At 32.5% G+C, this 24820-nt stretch overlaps 1 protein-coding gene across 1 annotated transcript in view; it reads left to right on the top strand.

Annotated features, from left to right (window-relative positions):
- Invadolysin (leishmanolysin-like peptidase, invadolysin) overlaps window positions 1–24820 on the top strand; it is a 250924-nt gene that overhangs the window by 196809 nt on the left and 29295 nt on the right. The window contains exon 5 of the mRNA XM_070313160.1: window positions 15046–15128. Within this exon, the coding sequence (XP_070169261.1) occupies window positions 15046–15128 (83 nt within the window). The remainder of the gene's footprint in view (window positions 1–15045; window positions 15129–24820) is intronic.

Raw genomic sequence — 24820 nt, forward strand, 5'->3', positions numbered from 1 at the left:
ATGTTATTGAATATTTAATGATTAGAGGATATATTATTGGATATAAATTGAACAGCTTTTTCGAATAAATAGAATATATTATTTTACTTCTTAGTGATATTAATTTATATGTTTAAATAATTATTAAGATTATAAAATAGATATTTATAAAATTGAACTTCTAAAGCGCTGCCACATATGTATATACATATGTGTATTGATATCGATCTTCAATTAAATTTTCGCTACATACAAGAAAGTCGGATAGAAATACAAGATTGTCAGAGTATTTCAATTTCTTGTGAAGAATTATACTATTAACTCTTATATATTTTATGATCAACACTCATGTAATGTATTGAGCGTACACATTTGCATGAATACTTCGTTAGTGGCAAAATTTTACCAGAACTTGCAATTATATGATAAGCGGGATATTTTGAAATTTGTCTTCTTCAACAATACAAAATGCAATATAAATTGCAATTGGAAAGAAACAAATTTATGGAATGAAAAGCGATTTCATATGATAACCATCATTCTGAATATTGAAAATGGTTTTCCTGCATCGTATATCCTACATCGTATTACATGCAGTTCCACTACGAAATTGCACGCTTAAATTAGATAGAATGGAATACGTGTAGTAATGCCGCAAATTTATCTCCATTGTGCATCTGTGTATTTATCAACATGTTCCAATTGCGGTAGTTACGATACTTCACGCGTAATACGGCAAAACAACCGTCTTTGAGTTTGGTGAAGCCACCTACATTTATCCCTACGTGGTAATTGTGCTTCGCTTGAGATAGGGGTACAGCTCATTAAATCTACCCTGCGGTCAAATGTTTCAGCAAACCACGTTGAGATACTGTATATAGTCTTCTAATATAAACACGTATGCAAACGGTATTATCCTTCTCTCTTCATCTCTCTTCCTCTCTCTTTTGCAATGGCACTCTTTAAATTAAATATCTCAAAGATATATTATGCATCTTAACATTTCGTTTAATTTTACCAAGTATTTTGTGATACATAAAAAAATGAAAAAATATATTTTTTGAAATTCGGAAGCTATTTCACTCTATTTTTGATAATCATTAACTTGCATATATTAATGTTAACGATACATATCTATTAATATATTAATTAATATATTATTATTATTATTAATATATTAATAGATTAATAATTAATTTTTAAAGGGAAAAAGAGAGAAATAATTTTTATAAAATTTATTATTTTTTTCATTGTTTCATAAACGATATAATCGATGATAAGAAAATCGACTAAAAGTATATGCAATATTTTGCAATCTTCGTGGATGCCGCATTCTTTATTTCTCTTTCTTTCTCTTCTGTGATATCAGTATCGAGCATGTGCACCGGCAATCTCAAGAGAGTGCCTTTACTCCGCAATCTTCCGCTTACGTTTCATTGCCGAGCATTCCACTCCTCTCGCTTGTCGAACTGCTCTCTTGATTTTTCTCGGCCACTTGTTTTCATCGCACTCTCTTCTCGGACACTATCTCCCGAGAGTGCTCCTCGCTCTGCAGAAACCTTGATCAGCAGACATACGTTCTTTAACAACCGAAGTGAAATCTCGAGCAATTCAATGACTTGTGAGCCAAAGGAATCAACGGTAGCAGATTTATAATATTGTACATTAATAGTCATCTCATAATTCTAAAGTAATTATTATGTAATTATCGTGCAATTTACTTCTACTTATGTTAGACTCTTACATGTTCTTGTATGAAAACTTTATAGTTGTAACGATTTTACCAAGATTTAATTTAAATAACTAACATACTCTATTTTTATTATTAAAAATGCATGAAATGCATTTTTCCGTTGAGATCCCATGCAACACAAGTCCTTCCATTTACATATCATTTTGCAATGTATGCGATGATAATCTCAGGGGAATGTCCACCACACGATCTTTCGTATATTTTCATATTATTGCAGAATAACATTCGTGATTGTTCCCGTGGAAAAAAAGAATTATTCTTTTTTATTCTATTTTTTCTCGTATAGTATTTTTCACGGATGATTCTTGGTTTAATCTTTGCCTTTGTGTTTAATGTATAATATATGAAGAGACAAAAATATTGTTATTTTATTCCATTAATGGCGTTTTATCGCTAAATATAGTAAACTTCATATTTTTTTCTCAATTGAAAAATAATTAAAATTTTAAAAAATTTTGTTATATGGAAAAAGAAAATTTACTACATTATGAACTATAGTTTATATTTTTGACAATAAATAAAATTATGAAATTTTTTATTAATACATTCAATATTTACGTTACATATTTTATGTGACGATAATTTTTTTCTACGTCACAAACAATGACGTATAATAATATTATATTATACTAACATGTTCAACATAGAATGTAATAACGTTCTAGCATCCACGATTATAGTTAAACGTTTTTACTTAACTTATATTTTAAACTTATAACGAAAGCGCTACATCTATATTCTGAATTTATATTAAAAGCTATATTCCTAAAACTATAATATTTTTGACGCAAGTATAATTGTGAATTTTACGCACATAAGTTTATAAGTTATTATATAATTTGGAACTATCAATTATGTATACACACATATGGAGATATGTATACTTATAACTTTCCTTAATTAATTTTTGTTTAATAATACATAATCTTATAGCAACACTTCTCACGTCGCTATTGCCGGTGACAATTTTGCGAAGTAGCTTTCATGAATAGAGAAACTTGTTAATGAGTTTAGGTGATTCGCTCGAGGCAATTTAAATTAAAGCATTGTATTATTTATTTGGGGATGAATGGGAAGCAGACAATCCATTTATAATCATTATCTGGGATCAGAGAAGCGCACCGATAAGAGGAGTTTGTCTTTATGGCGACGGAACATTCAATAGCGAATTTTACAATGGTAAGATCCAGTCTAACGATTGCCTCTCGTGCGAAGAGTTCGATCACGAAAACTTTTCCAGGGGTATGCGCACAAAGAAGGCGTGTTCCATACTTTCTTCGTGGCATGCTTTTTTTCTTAGAAAGTAGAAGTTCTGCTCTCGACGAGAATCTTTGCCCTCGACTCGTGAGACAATGGTACGGTTCTTTCTTTCGCGTCAAGATCGATGAACATTATAAAGAAAGATAGCGCGATCATCTTGGCACCTGCCCTATCATATATGTTTCGTCATGATAGAAGTTTTTCCAAAGAAGTGTTATACACTTACATGCGACGATACATTTATCATGAGTTTTTTTGATACAACAAAATTCAATAAATAAGCTCAACTTTCATAGAAAAAAACCTTTTCTCAGACATGTTTTGGCATAGATGGATAAAAAGATATTACATACACATACATTGTTATGTTATAGAAATGTAATATGAAATGAAGAAATGTTCTATGTAAGCATAATAATTTTTAATATAATGTATGAGAATATATATTTATTAATTTTTCTAAATGAAAGGTAATTAAAAATTTATCGTAGTATGCGAATTTTTAATAAATCTTGCCTATGTAAAAAATGAAATGTGTATGCGATAAAATCTTGTCACAACGTTGCTAAATTAAATGTTGTCTCAATATCAAATATATTTATAAACATTTTCGTACAATTACCAACATAATTTGTTATTTATCTATCTATGCATCGGTAGATATTCTCGAATTCGATCCGATTTTGAATGGACCAGAAAACTCCTTAACTCTGAGGGTTGCTGATGGAAAAGGGGCATTTAACGCGGCAACTCTCGACGAACTTTCTAACAGTGCCATTTAAATTAATTCCTCCGCCGCGTTAAATATCCATCTATTTCTAGCTACTGCACCTGTGTACTTGTGCGCCTATCGCCCCGCGATCGTTGTCGTGCACACACCAAAACGACAAAACAATGTGTTGGAAACAGTTGTCAGGTACAGTCAGGTACAGTCAGGTACAGTTATAGTCGATAGGTAGCACTGTGCTCTCTTTCTTTCTTTCTCTCTCTCTCTCTCCATCTCTTTCTTTTTCTCGAGTTTAATTCTGACATTAAAACTGCGAATTATACACGAACAAATTTCGCGAGTTTGAGAGCGAAAACTGATTCAAGCGATCCGTATTAGCGCAAGAGTTATATTCATTTTCACCGACAGATGAATATTCATATCCCTCCTATCTCATGGTTAGCATCGTTGTTACACTTTCATAATACACAGTCTTGATAATAACGGTTAATCATCGGTATTATGTGTCGCATCACAACGTGGCTTATAACGTAAACTATTATATTTCCATATCAAACATTCTGTTGTTTTCCTGAACGATTTACTACGCTTTTTGGTCACATTTTTGGATAAATAACTATTACGTTAACAAGATTGCTGTTTCTCACAAGTTATTCATCAATAAGCCCATTTTTAAATTTAGTTTTAAATTATGTTTTTATTTGTCTATATCTGGTAAATGCATATACCATTTTGTAGAAATACTGTCGATTATTCGCTCCGTTAAACGAAATTTTGCTTTAACAATTCGTTACAATTTCTCGTTATGCATTCAAATGCATTCACTGAGATACTTATTGAGCTCCAGATATAAGATCAAGATAAATATTAATTTGCATTTGCTGGATGAAGCATATAAAACTAATACTTTTATCCATTGCAGTTGATAAATCCACTTTATCTTTTAGCGTGTATGGGCGTCTCTCGATACGATTTGAAATAGATTCGCAGAATGAAGCCGCACGTGTACGAGTTTGACGCTAAATTTAACAGAAATGTTCGTCTATAGCCTGTGCACGATTCTAAAAAAAATGCATTTTTGTAGATTTTATTTTCATTTATCTCTCGATTTAGTATACATATGTACCTTTAATGATAAAAGCGCGGCGCGGCGTTAAATTAATTTTTATTTTGATTGTGTTGCTAGTAAGATTGAAAAAGAATATACTGAATTACCATCTTTAAAAATCTTTATTTTAAATAAACTTTTTTATTTCTCTATATTACATATGTATTTATATATATATTTTTTTATACAATATTTGTCGAAAAGAAAATACCTGATTTTATATGTACCCTATATAATATCAAAGATATATTGTATTATGAGACATTTTTATGAGAAGAAGCAATTTCTCACGAAACACTGCGAATGATATATTTCCACAAGGTTGTTGCGATTTATAGCTGACAATTGAGAGTTTTGGATTTTGGCTGACGGAAACGGAAACGTGTAAACAAATTGAAACATTTGCAAGCAGGTGTATCGATTCGTCATCGAGACATATGTCACACACATTCTATTTCATACATACAACCATAGATATATAACCATAGATATTCGCATTTGCTACATATATATATATATATATATTGCGAACGCGAATTTCGTACATAATCCAATCAGTATTCTGACAAATTAAATTATGCGTTGATTATTTCTTTTCCGTATTAATCGGAATTAATCAAAGTTTTTTTTTTTTCAATTTGCCATAAATTGAAACGCTATTCACGGTATTTGATGGACGCTAGATATAACGGAGAATGAAGGCTAATTATATGTATACTGATGAGGAAAATTGAATTTTTATTCAACTCCTATGCATCATTAGAAATAATTGAATTCAAACTCTGGGAGTTTTGACAGCGTATGTGTGCGCCTTTTCACTATGTATAATCGCAGCAGCGGTATTTTCGGTGTGACGGCAGATAGATTAAGCCGCAACAAGACAAAATCAAATATTAATTTGCAACTCGGGCGAATCCGCCAATATGTTAGGCACGTGCTCGGCGTGCAAGCGCATCACATATAATATACCCGCATTCACAAATCCCCAATAGTATAGTATCGCGAAAAGTACATACTTCCCTTTTTACCTTCATTCCTGTCCTGTTGATTTTATTTGCGAGAATACGCGTAGCGAATGAAATAACACGAGTGAAACGTGCACTCCTGCTCGTGCACTGGTCTGATCAATGGAAATAATTAGCCGGATAAAAACAGAAACTTGACGATCTAGTCGTTGTGTAAATTGCCCTGGTTTACGAAAACTCGCCGACAAATTTATTCCAAAATAAATTTTGTAAATTGCATGACGCGACTGCAACTGCATGTTTGCAATTTGCTGATGGGTTGAACGAATATATAAAGTAGATAATGGCCCCGCTTAAATAGAGAGGAACGAAAATCAGGATATATTTGACCTTTTCATTGCTCATGCACTTATCTTGTCGTATTTTTCGATTTCATTTTTCCTATAATACATATAGAGGATTACATATTGCTCGTACATATTGAATTTTTGGATATATTTATCTTTAAATTTATCGTTTTATATAGTCAGAATAGAATATATAATCTTATTAATATATTTATTAAACATTTAATGTATATCACTATTCTCTTTGTATAGACTATCGATCGCGTTTACCTCTTTACTCTCGTGCCGCAAAAGCAGGGCTCTTCTCGTCAAATACAATTTCCGATATCTTGGAAGAAAAGCCGTTTTCGCAAAGGCAAGCAAAGTCGTGCTCCTCTCGAACGCTCTTTACCGTCTTGATAGCTGATACTGTTAAGAGGATCATACTCATACATATACACAGAGAAATTGGATAATTTATTTTAGAACGCTCAATTTGATTGTCTTAAATATTAATCTTATAATAAGGATAGATGATGCGCGAGATATTTGTAAGAAATATTTATATTTTATATAAAAACAGGACTCTTCTTTTTTGTCTTTGAGAAAATGACTTTTCTTTTACTATAGTGAAAATTATATTTTATATTACGTAGTCTGATTTAAATCTACAGATTTATCACGATAGAATAATGCTTAAAGTTTGCGTATACGAGGTTTATTAATCCATGTACACCGGGGAACTTGGATAGACAAATGATGCCGTTAAAACTTAGGACAGCTATCGGTGGTTGAGGGAAACCAGATCTTAATACCTCGCATGTGTTTAATGATGTGCGGTTGCAGACTATCGCGATGTGACAGTCCAGAACACCGACTAGAGAGAGTTGCGATAATATATCGACTCTCCCTGCAATATCTCCGCCAAATTCAACTATTCGTCATATACGTGCACGAGTATTTCCTCCAGATTAGATTTCTCAGCGACATTCAACATCATTATTCATATTTTATTGAGAGAAGTAGATTTATTTATATATAAGAAATATTCTCGCAATAAATCAAAAATTGTACGCAATTTTATTCCAATAGTTTTAAATTTCAACGCGCTTAGAACCTTCCATGTTTAATTAATATTTTTTTCACGTTCCATTCTTGCCGTCGTATCCGTACCAATCGTCGTACCGGTGACGGTGGATCAGAACAATCCGTCTTCCGACACACATTATTTTCTTTCTTTACCAGCCGTTACTTAGTCACCAGAAAGTGCGGTGAGCGCCCGTTCCATGAATAAAACGCTAGTTATCGAGATCATAAATCGCAAGAAGCATGCCGCAGTCGTTTTCACCCGCAAGGTCCAAGTAGAAACAGCGCGCGAGGTCAGCGGTGAGATTCGTGCATCGCCCGACGCTTGATTTATTCAGAAAATTTTCACCACGATACGAATTCCTGACTCTCCCTTCTCCTGATGCTTTGCGTGGTAAGTCGAATAATTGCCGGCCCCGAGGGGAGGGGGAAGAGTAAATGAATCTAATTGCATCTAAAATTTAAATGGGCGCCTGGCATTTGCATTTAATACCGACGTCTAACTAGCTATACGAAAACTCGATAAAGCGAGACCAGCCGCAAGATCTGCCGCCCACCCTTAACGTGGCCGCAAGATTCGCCTGCCTAAACAGACGCTCTTGTAAGGATGCGCGGTCGTTGAGTGTTTGCTGCGCGATTATACCGTTAACGTGTCATCTAATTGCATGATACGCAGATATCATTGAAAACGCGTCATAAAACTAATTGACCAGGCAATCTTTATCATCATTTCGTTTGTCCAAATATTAATATCGATTATTATTTTAATAAATTCTATGTTTGTAAGCATATAAAAAAAAAGATCTTTATATATATATATATATATATATATCTATATCTATGTGTGATAGTGGAATATTATCTTAAGAATAGATTCTTCCACATTTATTTATTGCTAACATGCATAATCTCAATATGGATTTTGATAGAAAGAAAAGACTTTTGGTCTTTAAAGGATATTTGTCGAAATGAGAAAATTTTTATTAAGAACGAAAATTTATTAACCGTGCACTCGCGCACAGTTCTAAACAGTTTTGCGATGTTGGTTGATGTCTAGGACAGCGTGGTTATATTGGAAACTTGTCGCTTGATTGCTCGCACGCAGATACGCTTTCGAATATGCCACGAGGAAAGGAATTACTTCATCAACGATGTAACATCGAACTTTGACCTGTCTCCATATAGCTCTGAAGTCTATCCCGGGAGCTGTCACTGAGTGTCCCAATACGAACGGCTACTTTGATTGCTTCGACGACAGTGCGTCAAAGCGCCAAAATGAAGTTGCTCCAACTCACGCGATGTAAGGGCGAGGGTAGTAATAGAGTTAGAATATTTCGTTCACTAGTTAACAACGCTAGGAATATTTATAGATATGCATAATATATTTTTTTTTCTTACAATAAATATAAATCCCTTTATTAAAATTAAACGAATATACGTTTAATTTTTATGCATTTATTGCGGCGTATGTGTCGTGTAACTTTATAATCATATATATATAGTTTTAATTTCATAGATTATAACTTAGATATGAATATTTTAATTCTAATAAAAATTCGAGAGAGACTGTCACTATGTGGTTTTGTTCCTCTCAATATTTCTTTTGTGAAATAATGATGTTGTCAGTAAATAATTCAACATGATATGTAATCAGTTCAGTGAATAATTCAATATATGTAAATTTGCTATATACATATATGTGTGTGTGTGTAAATAATGTTGTTTCACAGTGATTAAACCTAATTAGTTTATTATATGCATATTATGCAGGAAATAGACATGGTTCAAAAGTAGAAGTATTTATTATTCCATTCAGTGTGTTGCTGTCCCAATTGATTACATTGCTTTACCAATAAATGATATTAGAAAATTAAAGGCGAAACACACTGTCAAACTTCGCATTTATCAAAATTTATTATTTATTCAGAAGTTATAGTAACATTATAAAACATACTTTTTTAGAGATCCAGATTGTTCTAGAAATGTCAAGAATTTTTTATAACGGTCTTATTTTTTGTTTTTTGTCGAAAATATCAAGCGAATAGAAATCTTTTATAAAAAGATAGCATGATAACGAGGGAGGGTTACACGTAGAAAGAGAGAGAGAGAGAGAGAAAAGTTTTTTTTTTTACATTTGTATATTATTAATTTATAAATCTGTTATAAATTAATGTCATCTATTCGGCATTATCAATAATGATTTATACTATCATTATAAATAAGAGTGGCTTATACAGATAGTACATATAATAAAAAAAAAACTCGAAATTTCGGGGAAAAAACGGGAAATTTCCTTCAACTTTTGAAAATAAAATCAAACGGAGGTATTAATAAATTCAAGAAGATTACAGAATATATATACACACAGATAAAGATAAATGATATTCTGACTGTATATTACAAAATAGTGAATTAACTTGTTTAAATTTTTATTAATGATTAATGAAGAGGACAAACGTTACTGTCGAGAAATGTTAATGAGATTACGATCATTACATCCTATCGTGATAAATTTCTCTTTGCTAGAATACAAGATACGCAATAGTTCTTCTAACCTTTTAGTTTTAAAACGAGATTAAAAGACTCATCGCTGAAATTGCCGCTAGGCATATTCGCCCTCCGATAAATTCAACCGGCAAAATGTTCTTGGTCTTGTGGTAGGGAAGATTTTAGAACGCGATGTTTAATTCCATCTTAGCTCCGTTTCGTCACCGTCATAACGCAAGTCGCGATCTTACGAGTGCAGATAGCATCCCTTGCAGGAAGCTACCCTCTTTTGCCTCGTAGCGGGAAAGGCGAGGAACTGATAAGCCGCGGGAGTTACGCAATATTGTGATAAAGGCGAACGTCGTCCCTCCTGTGTGGAGGTGATAAACGCGACGCGGAAACTCGTAGACGCGCGCGGCAGACGCGGGAAAAAGCGACTCTAAGCATCCCGTCGCGCGATGCCAGGAACACTCGACGGGACATGGAGAGGCGCCGGAGAGAGGAACACCGACTAACGAGGATAAAGGGTACGACGTAATGGACAGTGCACGCTGAAATTCATGCCCGGCCATAAGAAAAATTGGACCCGCCGCTGGCACCGCCGCCGCCGCCGCCGCCGCGCTTTTCCCACCGGAGTATTAATTCGTTGGGACTTATAACACGGTTCTCGCCGCATGTGCGTGTATACACGGCGACCGATAAAATGCGGATATTGTTAGCAGGCAGGAAGAAATTTGAAATTGAGGGCGTGGAGTTTTATTAATGAAGTTTTCAAACAAACGGCACGTCATTGATCGCAAATTTGAAATTTTCGAACATAAAATTATCAAAGCTCTTCTCCTTGCCAGATTAAATGCAATTTTATAAATGTTTGTTCAAATTTATGCTTTAACAAGGTCACGTAAAGTTTATTAAGAAAAAAATCTCCATGATATATATCGATTCCCCTTTTACAAACCATGTTACAAACATGTCCAACAGAATATTATGGAATTTTTAGTCGCGACTATGACCGTGCAAAATCGCGGATTGGGAATATCGAGTATGACGATAGAATTTTGATAAATATTTTTATGTATTTTAAGGGATAAAATAATATTGCGTTTTGTGTCTTACTATCTATGGGAGTTTTGACAGGTGTATCTTGCCGTATTTATCTATATTATCATCCGGTTCCATCGTAACGGATAAAAATCTCACAAGTAATTTTGGTAAAGATGCAATCTCACAATGCGGATTATTTTTCTTTCCGTTTCAATTCGTTGATGCGGCTCTGAGATACCCTCTTATCTCACTGTACAGAACCACGCATGTGAAACTTTTGTAGGTGCATCCGCAACTTATATATCCGCGCGTTGCATTTGTATAAAATTGCGCGGATTTTCCGACGAAATTTCTCCCGCCGTCAAAATAAGGCAGGTCGAGAACTGACATCGCGAGCTGGCTAATAATTATCATGGTCGTTGACCCTGTGTTCTCGCTTTGAAGAATTGTATTTTTTCGAAATCCCCGGATGCATTACGCATGCGAAATTCGCAAAATAAAATTCGGGCGGCCGTGAATTAATCGCTCGTGATTCTACAATGGAACCGGCTGGCAGTTGCATACGCTAAATAGGTCGTTCCCGAGGATCGGAGTACGATCCACTGGCATGGCTGCGGAATCCGGTAAATCTGGTGAAAAACCAAGAGAAAGAGAGAGAGAGAGAGAGAGAGAGAGAGAGAGAGAGAGAGAGAGAGAGAGAAACAGAAGAGAGAGAAAGGAGAGATAGGACGAAGAGAGATCAGCTCTCTGCTGGGTCTCTCATCCTCTGCAACCCTTTTAGCGTCCGTCCTTCTCGCCGTTCTCATTTCTTCTCTTTTTTTCCAGTGAGCGTTGACGCAATGCCAAATTGAATTCAGCCTCGGGCGACGGTTCGTGAATAATTTTGCGAGAGCCACCCGCGTGTCGTGTCTGTCAACAATAATCGGCCAGTTGTCGCGTATCCCTCTTTCCATCTTGCACGTTGCCTCTTCTCGCCGCACGCTGCAGCCGCAATTGCAACCGCGTCATAAGAGAATGCGATGCAAAAGAGGGGGAAAAAAAATATGTATAAAAAATAACGATGCCACCGAACGTGGTGGTCGTTTTCCTCTCTTATATTTTACTCGGCGCGTATCGATTTATTCATCGCGGAAATCGAGCGTAACGAGGCGCAAAATGCTTCCAAACATTGGCCCCTGTATCTGTCCGCGTTCAATTTTATATTCCACCCTTTTCGCGTACTTGCGGTCACCTCTCTGCCTGCTTTTTCCTTATAAATAAGTTACCATCAGTTTCATCTACTCGGTACAATTCAACTTTTCTCCGCACATTCGCTGTTTGTCACCGTTTAAATATATTAGATACATTTACCGAACTGTATGTTGCAATTGCTATATATATTTAAACCTGACGGAGGATGAATTTACTATAAAATTATACTTAACTGTCTCGCTTTGCGACGAGAATTAATTTATCGAAAGATTACGCCTTTCATTAAGATCAGCTTCTCCGAAAGGCTTAAAATAATCAATGGAAAAAGGTCACAGCACGATTTTGTCAACGATCGATATACTTATATATATATATATGTGTGTGAATTTTAAATTAATTGCAATCAATTAAACAAACTTTTTTTCATATTTCTCTGCATGTTAATTATAAATAAGAATGATACTTAAAAGTTATTCGTGATGCTTATTTAATATATTAATAATTGTTGCAATTTTTTTCTGATAAGAGACCTATATTTCTTGCGTTGAAAGATCGCATTATACGGCAATAACTACGAGGTTCATTCCATAAGTAATGCACAATGTGGTAAACGGATTGGATAATGTAATCCCAACGAAATGTTTGGACAATTGTAGTAGAGGTCTTGAAGAAGCCATACGTGGCTTAAAAACTTCCATAGTACGTGTCATTGAATTGATTGAGTGTTATAAATGCGGACGCCTCAGGTACTGTGACGCGTGAAGATCAACAATCATACGTCAAGAGTGAAAATTTACGTGGCCAAAAATCCAACATACATTCACAGTACTTTGCGTGAAGTTTGTGGTGATCAGACAGTATTCCGTATTTTGACGAGCGATTTATAGAAAAGAAAAATTTCGATTTCTCTCTCACTATTTGATTGTTACACAGAAACAGATTCGCCTGGACATTGCAACAGTACTTCAAACTTCACGCAAAGCACTATGAATGTTTGTTGAATTTTGGGCCACGTATCGTTTCCTCAAGTTCTCCGCTACAACTGTCCAAACATTTTGTTGGAATTGCATCATCCAGTCTGCGGCATTACCACATTGTGCATTACTTATGAAATGACGCTCGCATATCACATCATTATTCTATTATTTTCTGAAACAATCTTGGTTATTATCACAAATGGAATATCGACCACGAATCATAATTCGCTGGCAAATGCAACAGTTTATATTTCTTTTCTTTAGTGCTTATAAATAGAAAGAAAACGTAATGCGCGCGAGAGTCTTTTAACGGCCGCCTCCTTCCACAATGCAATCAGTGAAAAATAATTGCAGACAAAGAAAATGAAGCGCTCGCGCGTTCGAGATTCCATTCGTTCGGATCCGTTTTAATTATCAAGAGCTCGCCATTAGGTCGATATTAATGACGTACGTCCATTCGAACGTAAAGTTTTTTTCTCTGTGTATGTGCTTCAATAGCGCATTCTCGAACAGTAGCGATCATTTGTTTAAGATAACCAAAAATAATGCCTATTATTTCTTTCTTTTTGTTTCTTTTTCACATGTTCAGTGAAGTGAAAAAAGGAACCAAGAGAAGAAAAAAGAATATTCGCGTTCGTTAGATCTCCTGATCCTTTACACAATATATGGAAAATGCATTTTTTGCATTCGTTATTGTCTTTATAACTTGCAACAGCAAAATAATAACGCATCAGAAAGTATTTATTTTACAATTTTATATATGTATATATACATACATATATAATATTGTATATAAAATAACTTGTATATAATATTGTATATAATATAAAAAAACTTGAAAATATAGTGAAAGAGAGAGAGAGAGAAAATTATTTAAAAAAATACAAAACCTGCGAATTCTCTGCGAGTTTCATTACTTTTGAACATCTTGAAATTCTAGTAACTCTAAAATATATCTAGACCTTTTTTTTTTGAGATTAATTTAATATTCTTTTCCTTATTATTCTTTCACCAGAAGATATAAAATTATACAACGATCGCGCGAAAAGAAATAAAAATGCAATGAAGAATATTTAGAATTTGTGTGTCGAGCCAATTTTTCCTTGCCTTTTCTTATTAGTCTAATATCTACTCTTAGAGAATTTTATTTATATTCATTTTTTTCTTTTTATTATTTTGTGAATATCGTAAATTTTTGAAAAATTAAAACTTGATATTAAAAATATACCGCGCGTGTCTAAATTACACGATCATTCTCTACATTGTTCAGATTTTATTAATATTTTATTTATCTTTTATACTTTACGCAGAAAAATATTCTTCTCTTAAAATATCTCGTAATAACATTATGATATTTTCATTGGATATTCTATTCAACCTAGAGAACCTGTGATTACTCAGCATGTATAATCATGATAAATGCACAGGACAAAGAGATGGCCTTTTGGAAATGATGTTAGACTTTTTATGTCCTTTTTATGTCATGATATAAATTGTATGGCGAACACAGGAATTAAAAATCGCACACAATCCAATACCGTTAGCCAGGATTAACCCCGAAAAGCATTGCATCTTCACAAGATCGCGATTGTGCTGTATTATAGAGCAGCGTAATTTTGTTGTTACACGCCAGCGAAGCTTCATAAAAGTAGAGTGCTGTTTTTTTTTTTTTTTTTCATCTGTCGAGCTTGCATTATTTCATTCTTTGGGTGTTTTTCACCGTCCGTTTTGCTTCGCTCTACGCGATTTTGTACGCGTCGTATTTCCGTGTCTTGCTTGACAGCGCGCATTTCGCCGAGAGAGGGAGAAAAATATTTATAATATGTTAAATACAGAATGTTGCGTAATAATAGCGTTATCCCCGTTCACTACGTCTAGATAATACGACTCGCGATGATGTTTCTGGTCAAATATCGTTAGACTTTCTTCTTAAGACTGTACATTCTTCGAATGAAGACACGTTTTGAAATAAACTTGATTGTATGTACGTAATTCACTTGCGTACATACATTTCTGTTTCCGATTAATATATCATGCATTATCCTGTCCGCGAAACATCACATGTATGTGTCGCACATATTCACATGGACCAATGTTTTCATGTGAAATTTAAAAAAAAATTATTTTGTCATTCAATTTCAGAATACTATTCTACCCGAGGCCGTACACTTTTGGGAACGAGCGTTGATGGTGCGAGAGACGAAGAGTACCATTAGGTTGAATAGGTAAGCGTTAGATTTGCTTATCTAATTAGTCGATTTGTTACTTTGTTATTTTTTCTTTTCCCTTTTTTTAGCGAGCGATGATGGCTTTAATTTGCAAGGCATTTCGTTTTTTAACGATTTATAATTTTATAATTTTATAATTAAACGATTGAGAGTAATAAATAATTATTGATGTAACGTATAAACCAAATTTTTCTTTTTTTGGAATATCTATCTAGTAGAGAAAAATAATAGAATAGTAATTTCTCTTTCTCTTAGACATTATGAGAATGTTTATAAAAATATACGTATATCAGTTTATAAATATATTTCAAAAAAGTCTAAACAAATAAATTCAAGCAAAAATTATAGACGTATCTTATTTCAATGTTGACAGTAGAAATTAATAACCAAAAAAAGCTTTTTTAAAAGATGGAAATAGCGCGAAAGGAAAAGATAATGCGGGAGAAGAATATTAACACTAGATAATATAATTCACATGAAAAGCACATATTATCCTGTCTTAACATGCGTATGTATGCGGCTACAGTCGTCTCGTTTATTTGCATAGAGATCGAGATGCTAAGCTAAAAGCATGTGAATATGTATCGCACGTATTTATGTTCGCACAGCCGTTTATCTGATTTACTATTGTAGAAACACGTATCTGTATTGTTACAGTTCTACATAGCATTATAACATACATATTTGCTGTTACTTGTAATTAATATTCATTAAATTCAAAAGATTGTTCGACATAGTGACGAAAATTCGACGAAAAGGGCGATGAAAAATTTTTTAATTAATTTTTATTTAGTTTCTCTTGCCAGTTACATTTTGAGAACAACTTCGAGGGTGAGATTTTAATACTCCAAAAATGCATTTATGCATTATTAATGCATACTATTAATAGACTCATCATATCAAAAATTTATGAAAAATATGAAATTTTGATTTATCCGAAATTTTTTATTATGATTATCGCAGGATTTAATGTGCTGTATTGTTAGGTGCATCAGGAAGAGATAAATGTTCGCCGTTCGTTCTCGGCCTTTTTCCGGACATAGTAGCCGGCATTAGTTTAGCCGCAGATACGGTAGCAACCTAAATTAATGCATCCGTGTCCACCGACCAGATAAACAGAACACATAGAAGTGCATGGACATAAAGTTCCGCGTACATATAACTGCATAGTTATGTGGTTTTCTGCATCGTGTAAACAAGCTCTACATTCCTCCCGTGTTTCTAACAGAGCATGACTTTTCGCTGCGATACTTCTCGCGTTAGCACTATATTTCCGAAATCACGCGTGAATTATCTTGCGTGAACAACCATGCGCGAGAACAACGTAGTTGTGAGATTTCTGTGGTTACGGGTTTATAGTCTAACATATGTGAGGATGACTTATGTTAGTGCAAAGATGTAATTCGAAATACATATCGAGTTTTATCCCACACGAAACTGTGTTGAAGATGTCACACATTTTGACTACGTAAATACAGAATATTTCTATAATAAAGTATATAATAATTATGCACGAATTAAAAATTTAATAAAAGAAATATTGTAGCTTTATATTTCTGTGATTTTTTCAATTTTTATTAGAATTTAATGGTGAAAAGATATTGAGCTTGCAAAATATTTCTTAACGATATATTAGTATCTCTTAATCGTTTCTCATATTTTAGAAACTTAAGTTTCTGAAAAATATCATTTTTATAAATTTAGTGATTTAGTTAAAAAAATAATTAAGATTATAATTTTTTTTATATATGATCTTTCATATATATATATATATATATATATATATATATATATATATGTGTGTGTGTGTATATATATATAATATTGTTTTCATCTTTACTTATTGTTGCGTTTATTTTATTTTCGATATACTGAATTCATATAATGTTGCACTGGCTGAAACATATTTGTTACTTATGTTAGATATATCATATCTATTTATCATGTCTATCTATTCATTTCTATTTTCTTTGTATTTTCTCATTCAATGCAGCAAAAAAAAATTTAAAAACACATTGCGTGTGCATTATAAATGTTATTATAGGCATCGCATTATATATACAATACTTGATAACAGAGTGATTACTCTGCTATTTAAGTCTCAAGTTTGTAGATATCCCGATAGAAAAAGCTCCACGCTTCTGGTATTTATCATTCTTGCAATGATGCCGCAGAGTGTTAAGGGTGAAAATTACGCGAGAGATAATCACCCTCTTGGCTTAAGCTATAGTCACTGCAAATTCGATCGATCAGGGTGGAGGTGCACAATGTGCGTTTCTTTATTGTGCTCGAGCGAATACTCCGTCTTCCTATAGGATGTTGTCGTTCGAGTAAAGATAAAAGAGGCGAGTTTAGGAGACGTAGAGATGCAGGGAGTGCAGGATATAATATAGAGAAACGCGTGAAGTAATAAAACAAGGAGGAACGCGGGTTCGATTCTAGGACACATACATCAATCTCTCGCCAGCTCTCATTCCTATCGCTGCCAATAAAAATCCAAGCGGGAAACTGGCGGTAATCTTCGCACGTCAGCTGCCTCTTGGCGAAAAACTTTGCACGACATTTATCGATCTTCTATGTATCATTATATACCGTTTCCCGTCACGGTCGCGGCGTTAGCCTTTCCACCGGTGCTTGGGAGATAAAGCCGGTATCCGTTCGCCATTAAAGTATGTTTAATGGAGCTGATCGAATTCTCGCGCGAATGGAGATGTCAGATTTCGGAAGGTGCAAACGATCATTAGGTATACTTTACGCTAGTCGCGTACCGTGAGAATTTCGATGCTTTGTATTTCGTACTAAATTGGAACGAAATTATTTTAGTTGGATTAATTTTATGTCGCAAAAGAAAAGAGATTTCGAACATAGAGGTGTATATAAAATATGAGAGAAACAGTTAACAAGAGCAGCTTATTGTATACCAAGTATAAGAAAATAACAGATAAGTATATCGGTAAGAGGATTAAAATATAGATTGGAAAGCGTTTGATTATTTTCGTGAACAATATTGAAAATTCTTTAAAAGTCCCCTTTTTTTTTTACTTTGATAAGCTACTGCACATGAAAGATACAATTTGCTGTAGAATCATGCGGAGAGATGCAATTTTCCAATGGATTTAGAATCCTTTTCAGATAAGAACTGTCTCTTGTCAATTTTTTTTACATATTGATAACAAAATTTTTTAAAGACATTAGCTTCTATGCGTTTAAGATTAATTGAAAAACTGCCACGCATCGTTAATTATTCCATCTGAATAATTTGTACTAGCATCTCACTGCAGGATTCTCATAACGAATTATCTTCGAATAGACATTTTTTTTACGGGAACGGACACGTAATTTTTCATAAGATATTAAGGAAATTGTACGCTCTACTTATTTCAAGGACTAATCGCGTTGAACTATCATATACAATACGCGCCGTATTATGAACGGGCACCATTAATTCGCGTCAGTCTTTGCAAAAGGTAAATGTAACGTCTACCGCTCAGAATACAGAGTGAAATCGGATCAAATGAAATCTGAGCGGGGGTGCCCGTGCACAGGCGCGCAGAATTGCGTCGGGTACGCGTCAAAGGAGATTCGATTTGAGAGAAAGCCGATCGCGTTTAAACGGGGTGAGCACGCGTGTAACGTTTATTGGTCGAATGCGCGCCACGAGAGGGACGTCAGGGATGGAAGAGAGTTGCGGGGGATGATTCGCGGGTCGTTTACATAACACGATATTACGGCATAACGACTGTAACGCTTTAATGCACCCCGTGCATCGGACCGCCGATTGAAGATGCTTCGAGAGCCCCTTTAGCCGCTTACCGTTCGCAACGAAGCGGTTTAGCTTCGTGTTCACTCTGCTTTGAATTATATGAGGAGTCCGATCCTCTGTTATCTATGTTTGAACAATACGTATAAATCTGAATATTATAACATAGAGAGAGAGAGTCTTTAATATAGATTGTAGACATTATTTATTGTTTCTTGAAATAATCTGTTTATTCTATTGCATTGCGCAATATCTATGCAATCTACATATTTTCTATAAATTGTTTCCATATGTCTATTTAACCTATTTGTCTAGGCCTGAAATATAATTAAACGCCAGTGTATATCAAATATATTAAAAAATCTGAAACATTTTTAAATTAAAAAAATGCCATACCATACCAAAAATATTTTAATTGAAAAGTACTGCAGCGGGTTAATTATAAGTTTTTAGGAATACCGAATTTTTGTAATAGCGGAAATACTTTAATATAGTATGTAATAAAAATAACACAATTACATATTTTATTACAACGGCAATTGATTTTTCGACTTCGCGAATTCTGTATAAGAATTCTGTACGGATTAACGAGATATTTGATTAAAATGTATTAATCAATTTCAACGTGCGAATTGATTTGGTAATATAATGAACCTTATCAATTTCTACAAATGCATCGACACTCGTGTGAATTCAAATACAGTCATATATAAAAGAAATCTAATTTATTAATAAGATAGATATATTTATAAAATTATTGATAGAGAATAAATAAAGGAAAAATGTGATTTTGATCACATATTTGTGTCTATCTGATACAATAAAATAACGATAGTAATTTTATGTTCGAGATGGCAATAGTAGCTCTAGAGAAGATGAATCTTAACAGCAAGATGTAATTACTTCGCGTCAAACGTAATTCTCAAGTAACGACGAAACGTGTTAATTTCCATTAATAGTATTAATAATTAGAATGCTTCTGCGGATGTACGCGCTAACGCGAATCGTATATTTTGCAATTAAGACAATTCTTTTACATTTTATTTTTTGACCGTCCTTTGCTACTAATTATGCTGTCCTTATATCGTAAATACCTCACTTTATTATATCTAATAAAGAGAATAGTAGATTATTAACTATTTATTTGGATATATTTTAATATAAATTGTAAATTATTAAATTAACAATTTATTCTGTCATATTCTTCCATCATTTTCCCGCCTTTCAATCCGCCAGGAAATATTTATTCCGACAAATTAACCGATTATCTTTTATTTTCATATTGTTAGATATAAATTAATTAATTTATTCAATCGTGAGCCATAATTAGTAAACTATTTATAGGGAATAATTTATTTGTTGCATTTAATCTGACAGTTTAAAATGGCATGTACGTGCAACTGATAAAATTTATAGTACAATACATTAGTAATTAAATTATAATATGCAATTTGAAATTTGATAAATTTCATGGGACTATTGTAATATCCATAAAAATGTGCCATTTTTCATATGTAGATAACAGCTTGTTAGAAATGAAAACTTTTTAAGCAATGATAAAAAGTCAAACTAGATATTATTAAAATACAATTACCTTCTGCTGTAGTTTAAATATTTTAATATGAACAAATAATTTTTTAAAAATACGTTTAAAAAGTGCCGCGGCGCAATCAAGATATTATGCATTTTGATTTGCATTGGTTCGATTATTGTCAACAGCTTTGATAATTGCGCATTTCATGATGTATAATATTCATCATTGAAATTTCTATGGAAATGTTGACAGTAGAATCCCCTAACCTGATCATATATTAACCAAGTTATATTTACACACGATACTCATGTCAAATAAAATAATTTTTATTCCTCTAACTGAATCTGAATAAAGGAGAACGTATGTAATGTAACAAATATTTTTAATCCATATAATTGTATTTAATTTTATTATGATACGTCCATTACGTTTATACTTTGAGTTTAATGTGCGTATTAATAATATATTTATACAAATTATATACACTTGAAACTTTTTTACCTTTTATGCTAAAGTTAAAAGGATTATTCAATCTAATTATTTTAATATTTATTTTCAGTATTTATATTTTATTCTATAATAAAAAATGTTTACTGTTTTCTTAATATAATCTCTCTCAAAAAACTTAAGAATACTCTCTTTTTTGCAAAAATATATATCACTTAATATGCTCTTTACGTTTTGGGCATTATGACATATATTAATATGGAACTTTGCTGCCTGCGCGTGCGTCTATATACGACCGGCTTTAGTTAGCCATGCAAGACCGTAATTAATTTTAATGATCTTCCAGTACGACAGTGCCTTTCATCTAGCCCGTTTTCTTCGTACAGTGCTTGTTGTAATTCAGAAAGAAGGTGCGAATTGAATTTCAAGGTGCACGGCGTTGTTGTGCGAACTTTAAGAATTTACGAACTTCAAAAATTACGATGAATGCTTTGTTTTAATTTATGTATGTGCCGATAATCAGGATTACTATTGAATACGGAAGAGGCGTGCGATATCTACGCATTATATGTCCATGATAAAGATTTTAGAATTGACGTATTAACGATCATAAGGATTTATCATTGTCTATGAACACAGGCCAGGCTAGTCTGTGTCTGAAGCTCATACGCGCGACGTGAAGATATTTTAATTCAGGTTTGTCAAAAACGTTATAGATACGCTAAACGATGTTGACATAATTGTTATCGCCGGCTCTATCAGAGAGATCAAAGAAGGAAAGAATTTCCTTCTGCTGCCGGTTAATTACTATCGCTAGTATATGAGCGTAATTTTATACCTTTTTATGATCATAAAATGTTACGATCTCTCTCTCTCTCTCTCTCTCTCTCTCTCTTTCTCTCGTAACATTTATACATAATATTTGTTTTAATTAATATAATATCAAGTTATCGATCAAAATAAATTGAATTTTTTTGTGATATTCTTATAATAATATATACAATATTACTTATAATAAAATTTATAATAAACATTTTTATAATAAAATTAAATTGATGAAGCATTTACTTATTACATTTTTCATTATATATTTTCTTTTTTCGCTTCATTATATCATTCTCCTTATATTTTAAATATCATATATGATTTATCTATTACTTGATAACTTGGATTTATATCAATTAGAGCAATGTTTTTTGATGTTACACAAACGGATGGATTATAAAAAATTAGACTAAAATTGACGTACGTTATAAGAATAAATTATTACATACAATATTAATAAAATTTTTGATTAATAACATTATTAGTGTGTTTTCTTTATAAATAAAATAAATAAAATATAAATTAAATTTTTAAAAATAGTTTTTATTTTATATTTATATTTTAATTTACACTTTTCATATACTTTAATTAATGTATATTAAAGGAATCAAAACCTTATATGGCCTAAATTTTTTTAGTCCATCCATTTTTAAATAACGGATCTACGAACCTACGATCTACATCTACAATCTGTATAAATCCGTTATCTCAAAATAATATTAAATTTTGCCACTCACCAACCGCGCAACAGCAGAGTTGATTATACTAAAGCTACATTGATCTGTAACATACAAGTATAGAAGATTCAATATAGTAGCGTTCTAAATAATTAATATTCCGACAAATTATTATTGTATGTATTGAATTTTTCATTTGATGTGTAATAATAATAAGCAGATATCTAATGGACTAATTTTATAAATTCTGATTCTACTTTTTATTAAGTAGAAACTTTTGTTTTACAGAGACAGAATTATACATTTTATGCGTAAGACTTTTTCTTTAATTTTTTCTTTTAACTTATTTAAATGAGCAATTTAAATTATACGGTTAATCGTAATTCAAGTCTCGCGCATACGCGATTAATACACAATTAATATATAAATAATAAATACTCTAGAATTGCTCCGCCGAGGCAAGATGTCTGTTCTAAGCCTCTTCCTCCCTCTCAGGGACGCTACGTTGATCTGTAACATACAAATAGAAGATCTAAATTGTAGCAGCGCTTTTAAAATAATTAATATTTCAAAAAATTTATTGTACGCATTGGATTTTATATTCAATGCATATAATAATGACTAGATCAATAAAATAATTTTATAAATTTTGAAAAGAAAACACTACTAATAACTAATAATTCCATATAAAAACTATAATCTAAAAGTAGAAACTTTTATAAAATTATGACTTTTATATAAAAATCTTTTTCTAATTTTCTCTTGTTTAAATCAGATAAATATAAATAAAAAATCAAATTACGCGATCAGTTACTTAATTTAAATAGCACGTACGCAATTAATTAATAATGCATGTAATTAATAATTAATATATAAATAACAAATTACTTACCACAGGTTTATTGCACCGGTGCCCGATGCCTCTCCTAGGCTTCCTCCTTCTCTCAGGTTAATTCACACGCGCGATACTTTAAACGGCATTTCCGTACTTTTATTAAGTACGGAAAAGATATTATTTCCGCACTTGTACACGCGATATTTTGAACGACATTTTCGTACTTTCGAATTTCGGCACGATCGAACCCCATTTCACACCTCGAAGAATCATATCTCTAATCGACAAGGTACTGAGCCCTCCCATATTAAGGTGTACCCGTTATATTATATAAAAAATTATATTATATGAAATTTATCTTATAATTGAGAGATTATATTGTATATATAACATAGAGTAATTAATTAATTTACATAAAAGTTGTATAACAATATAACTTGTATAATAGTATAATATACTATTGATCAATTTGGTATAATATACACTTATTTACACACATTCACACACATACACACATTTGGTACAATATTAATTGATGGTTCTAAAATAAATTATATATTGTATAAATTTGAATAATTGTAAGATTATAATAATTTTATTTAAAAAGAATTAATGAATCTGATGTTAAATCTAAATTTGAAGTATAAAATTTATCTTTTTTCATATTTATAATATGAAAAGTAATTTCAACGTATTGTATTTTGTATATATAAATTTCCCAAAAAATCAATGCATTATTTCTATTTCACAAATGAAGAAATTGTGCGAAATAATTGCTAAATATCCGTTACTTCGATACGCTTATTGAACTGATAATATAGTTAAAACTATTTGTAGAGCATAATCGTATTTTCTCTCTCGATGCTTGTCTCACGATCGCGTCTCGAAGAATAATAATACGACATATGGAATTACTTGTAACCTTTTCGTTCGAGTCGCGCCGCGCAAATGACAACAAGACAACCGCGCATCTTAATAATAACGAATCAAAAAGAAACGAAAGTAAATAATCCGTTGTGCTACCCTGAAATATATGTAAGATTTTATAAATATTTATGAATATAAATTGCGTTATTTGTGTTACCTTTGTATTTAATTTAAAAAAAAAAAAAAACTTTTTTTAATAAATTTTCATATCTGATGTCAACTTTTCCGATAGTTTTTATTACGTTTCGTCTAATTTACGTAAGGTAGATTTTATGTTTGATGTTTTCATTATTTCCAGTTCCGATCATTTTCTTTGTGTTCTCGCGTCGTAAGTAAGAACGATGGAACTTTTTCATCAAAACTTTCTCGGCGTTAGTACTCTCTGACCATCAAATCTAGAAGGAGAACGCTGCTTACATTCCTTTCTTACTTTCTGTCTGTCTTCTCTCTCTGTTTTCGGATTTCATCTATCTTTCTTCCTTGGCTCGTCCTATTGAAGTACTTTTCAACAATAAAAATTTTCTTAAATAGGCAAGTGAAAAGGTAGAGCATAAAAGGACAGATGGTTATTATATATACACACACACACACACACACACATGTATATATATATATATATATATATATAAAATCGAATAATAATAAAGGTGTATTTTCGTTGTATTGCATTACTTTTCATGTCGC

This window comes from Polyergus mexicanus, unplaced genomic scaffold (genome assembly GCF_030449975.1).
Source record: "Polyergus mexicanus isolate NDT 795.1 unplaced genomic scaffold, iyPolMexi1.0 SCAF_23, whole genome shotgun sequence".
Classification (NCBI taxonomy): Eukaryota; Metazoa; Arthropoda; class Insecta; order Hymenoptera; family Formicidae; genus Polyergus; species Polyergus mexicanus.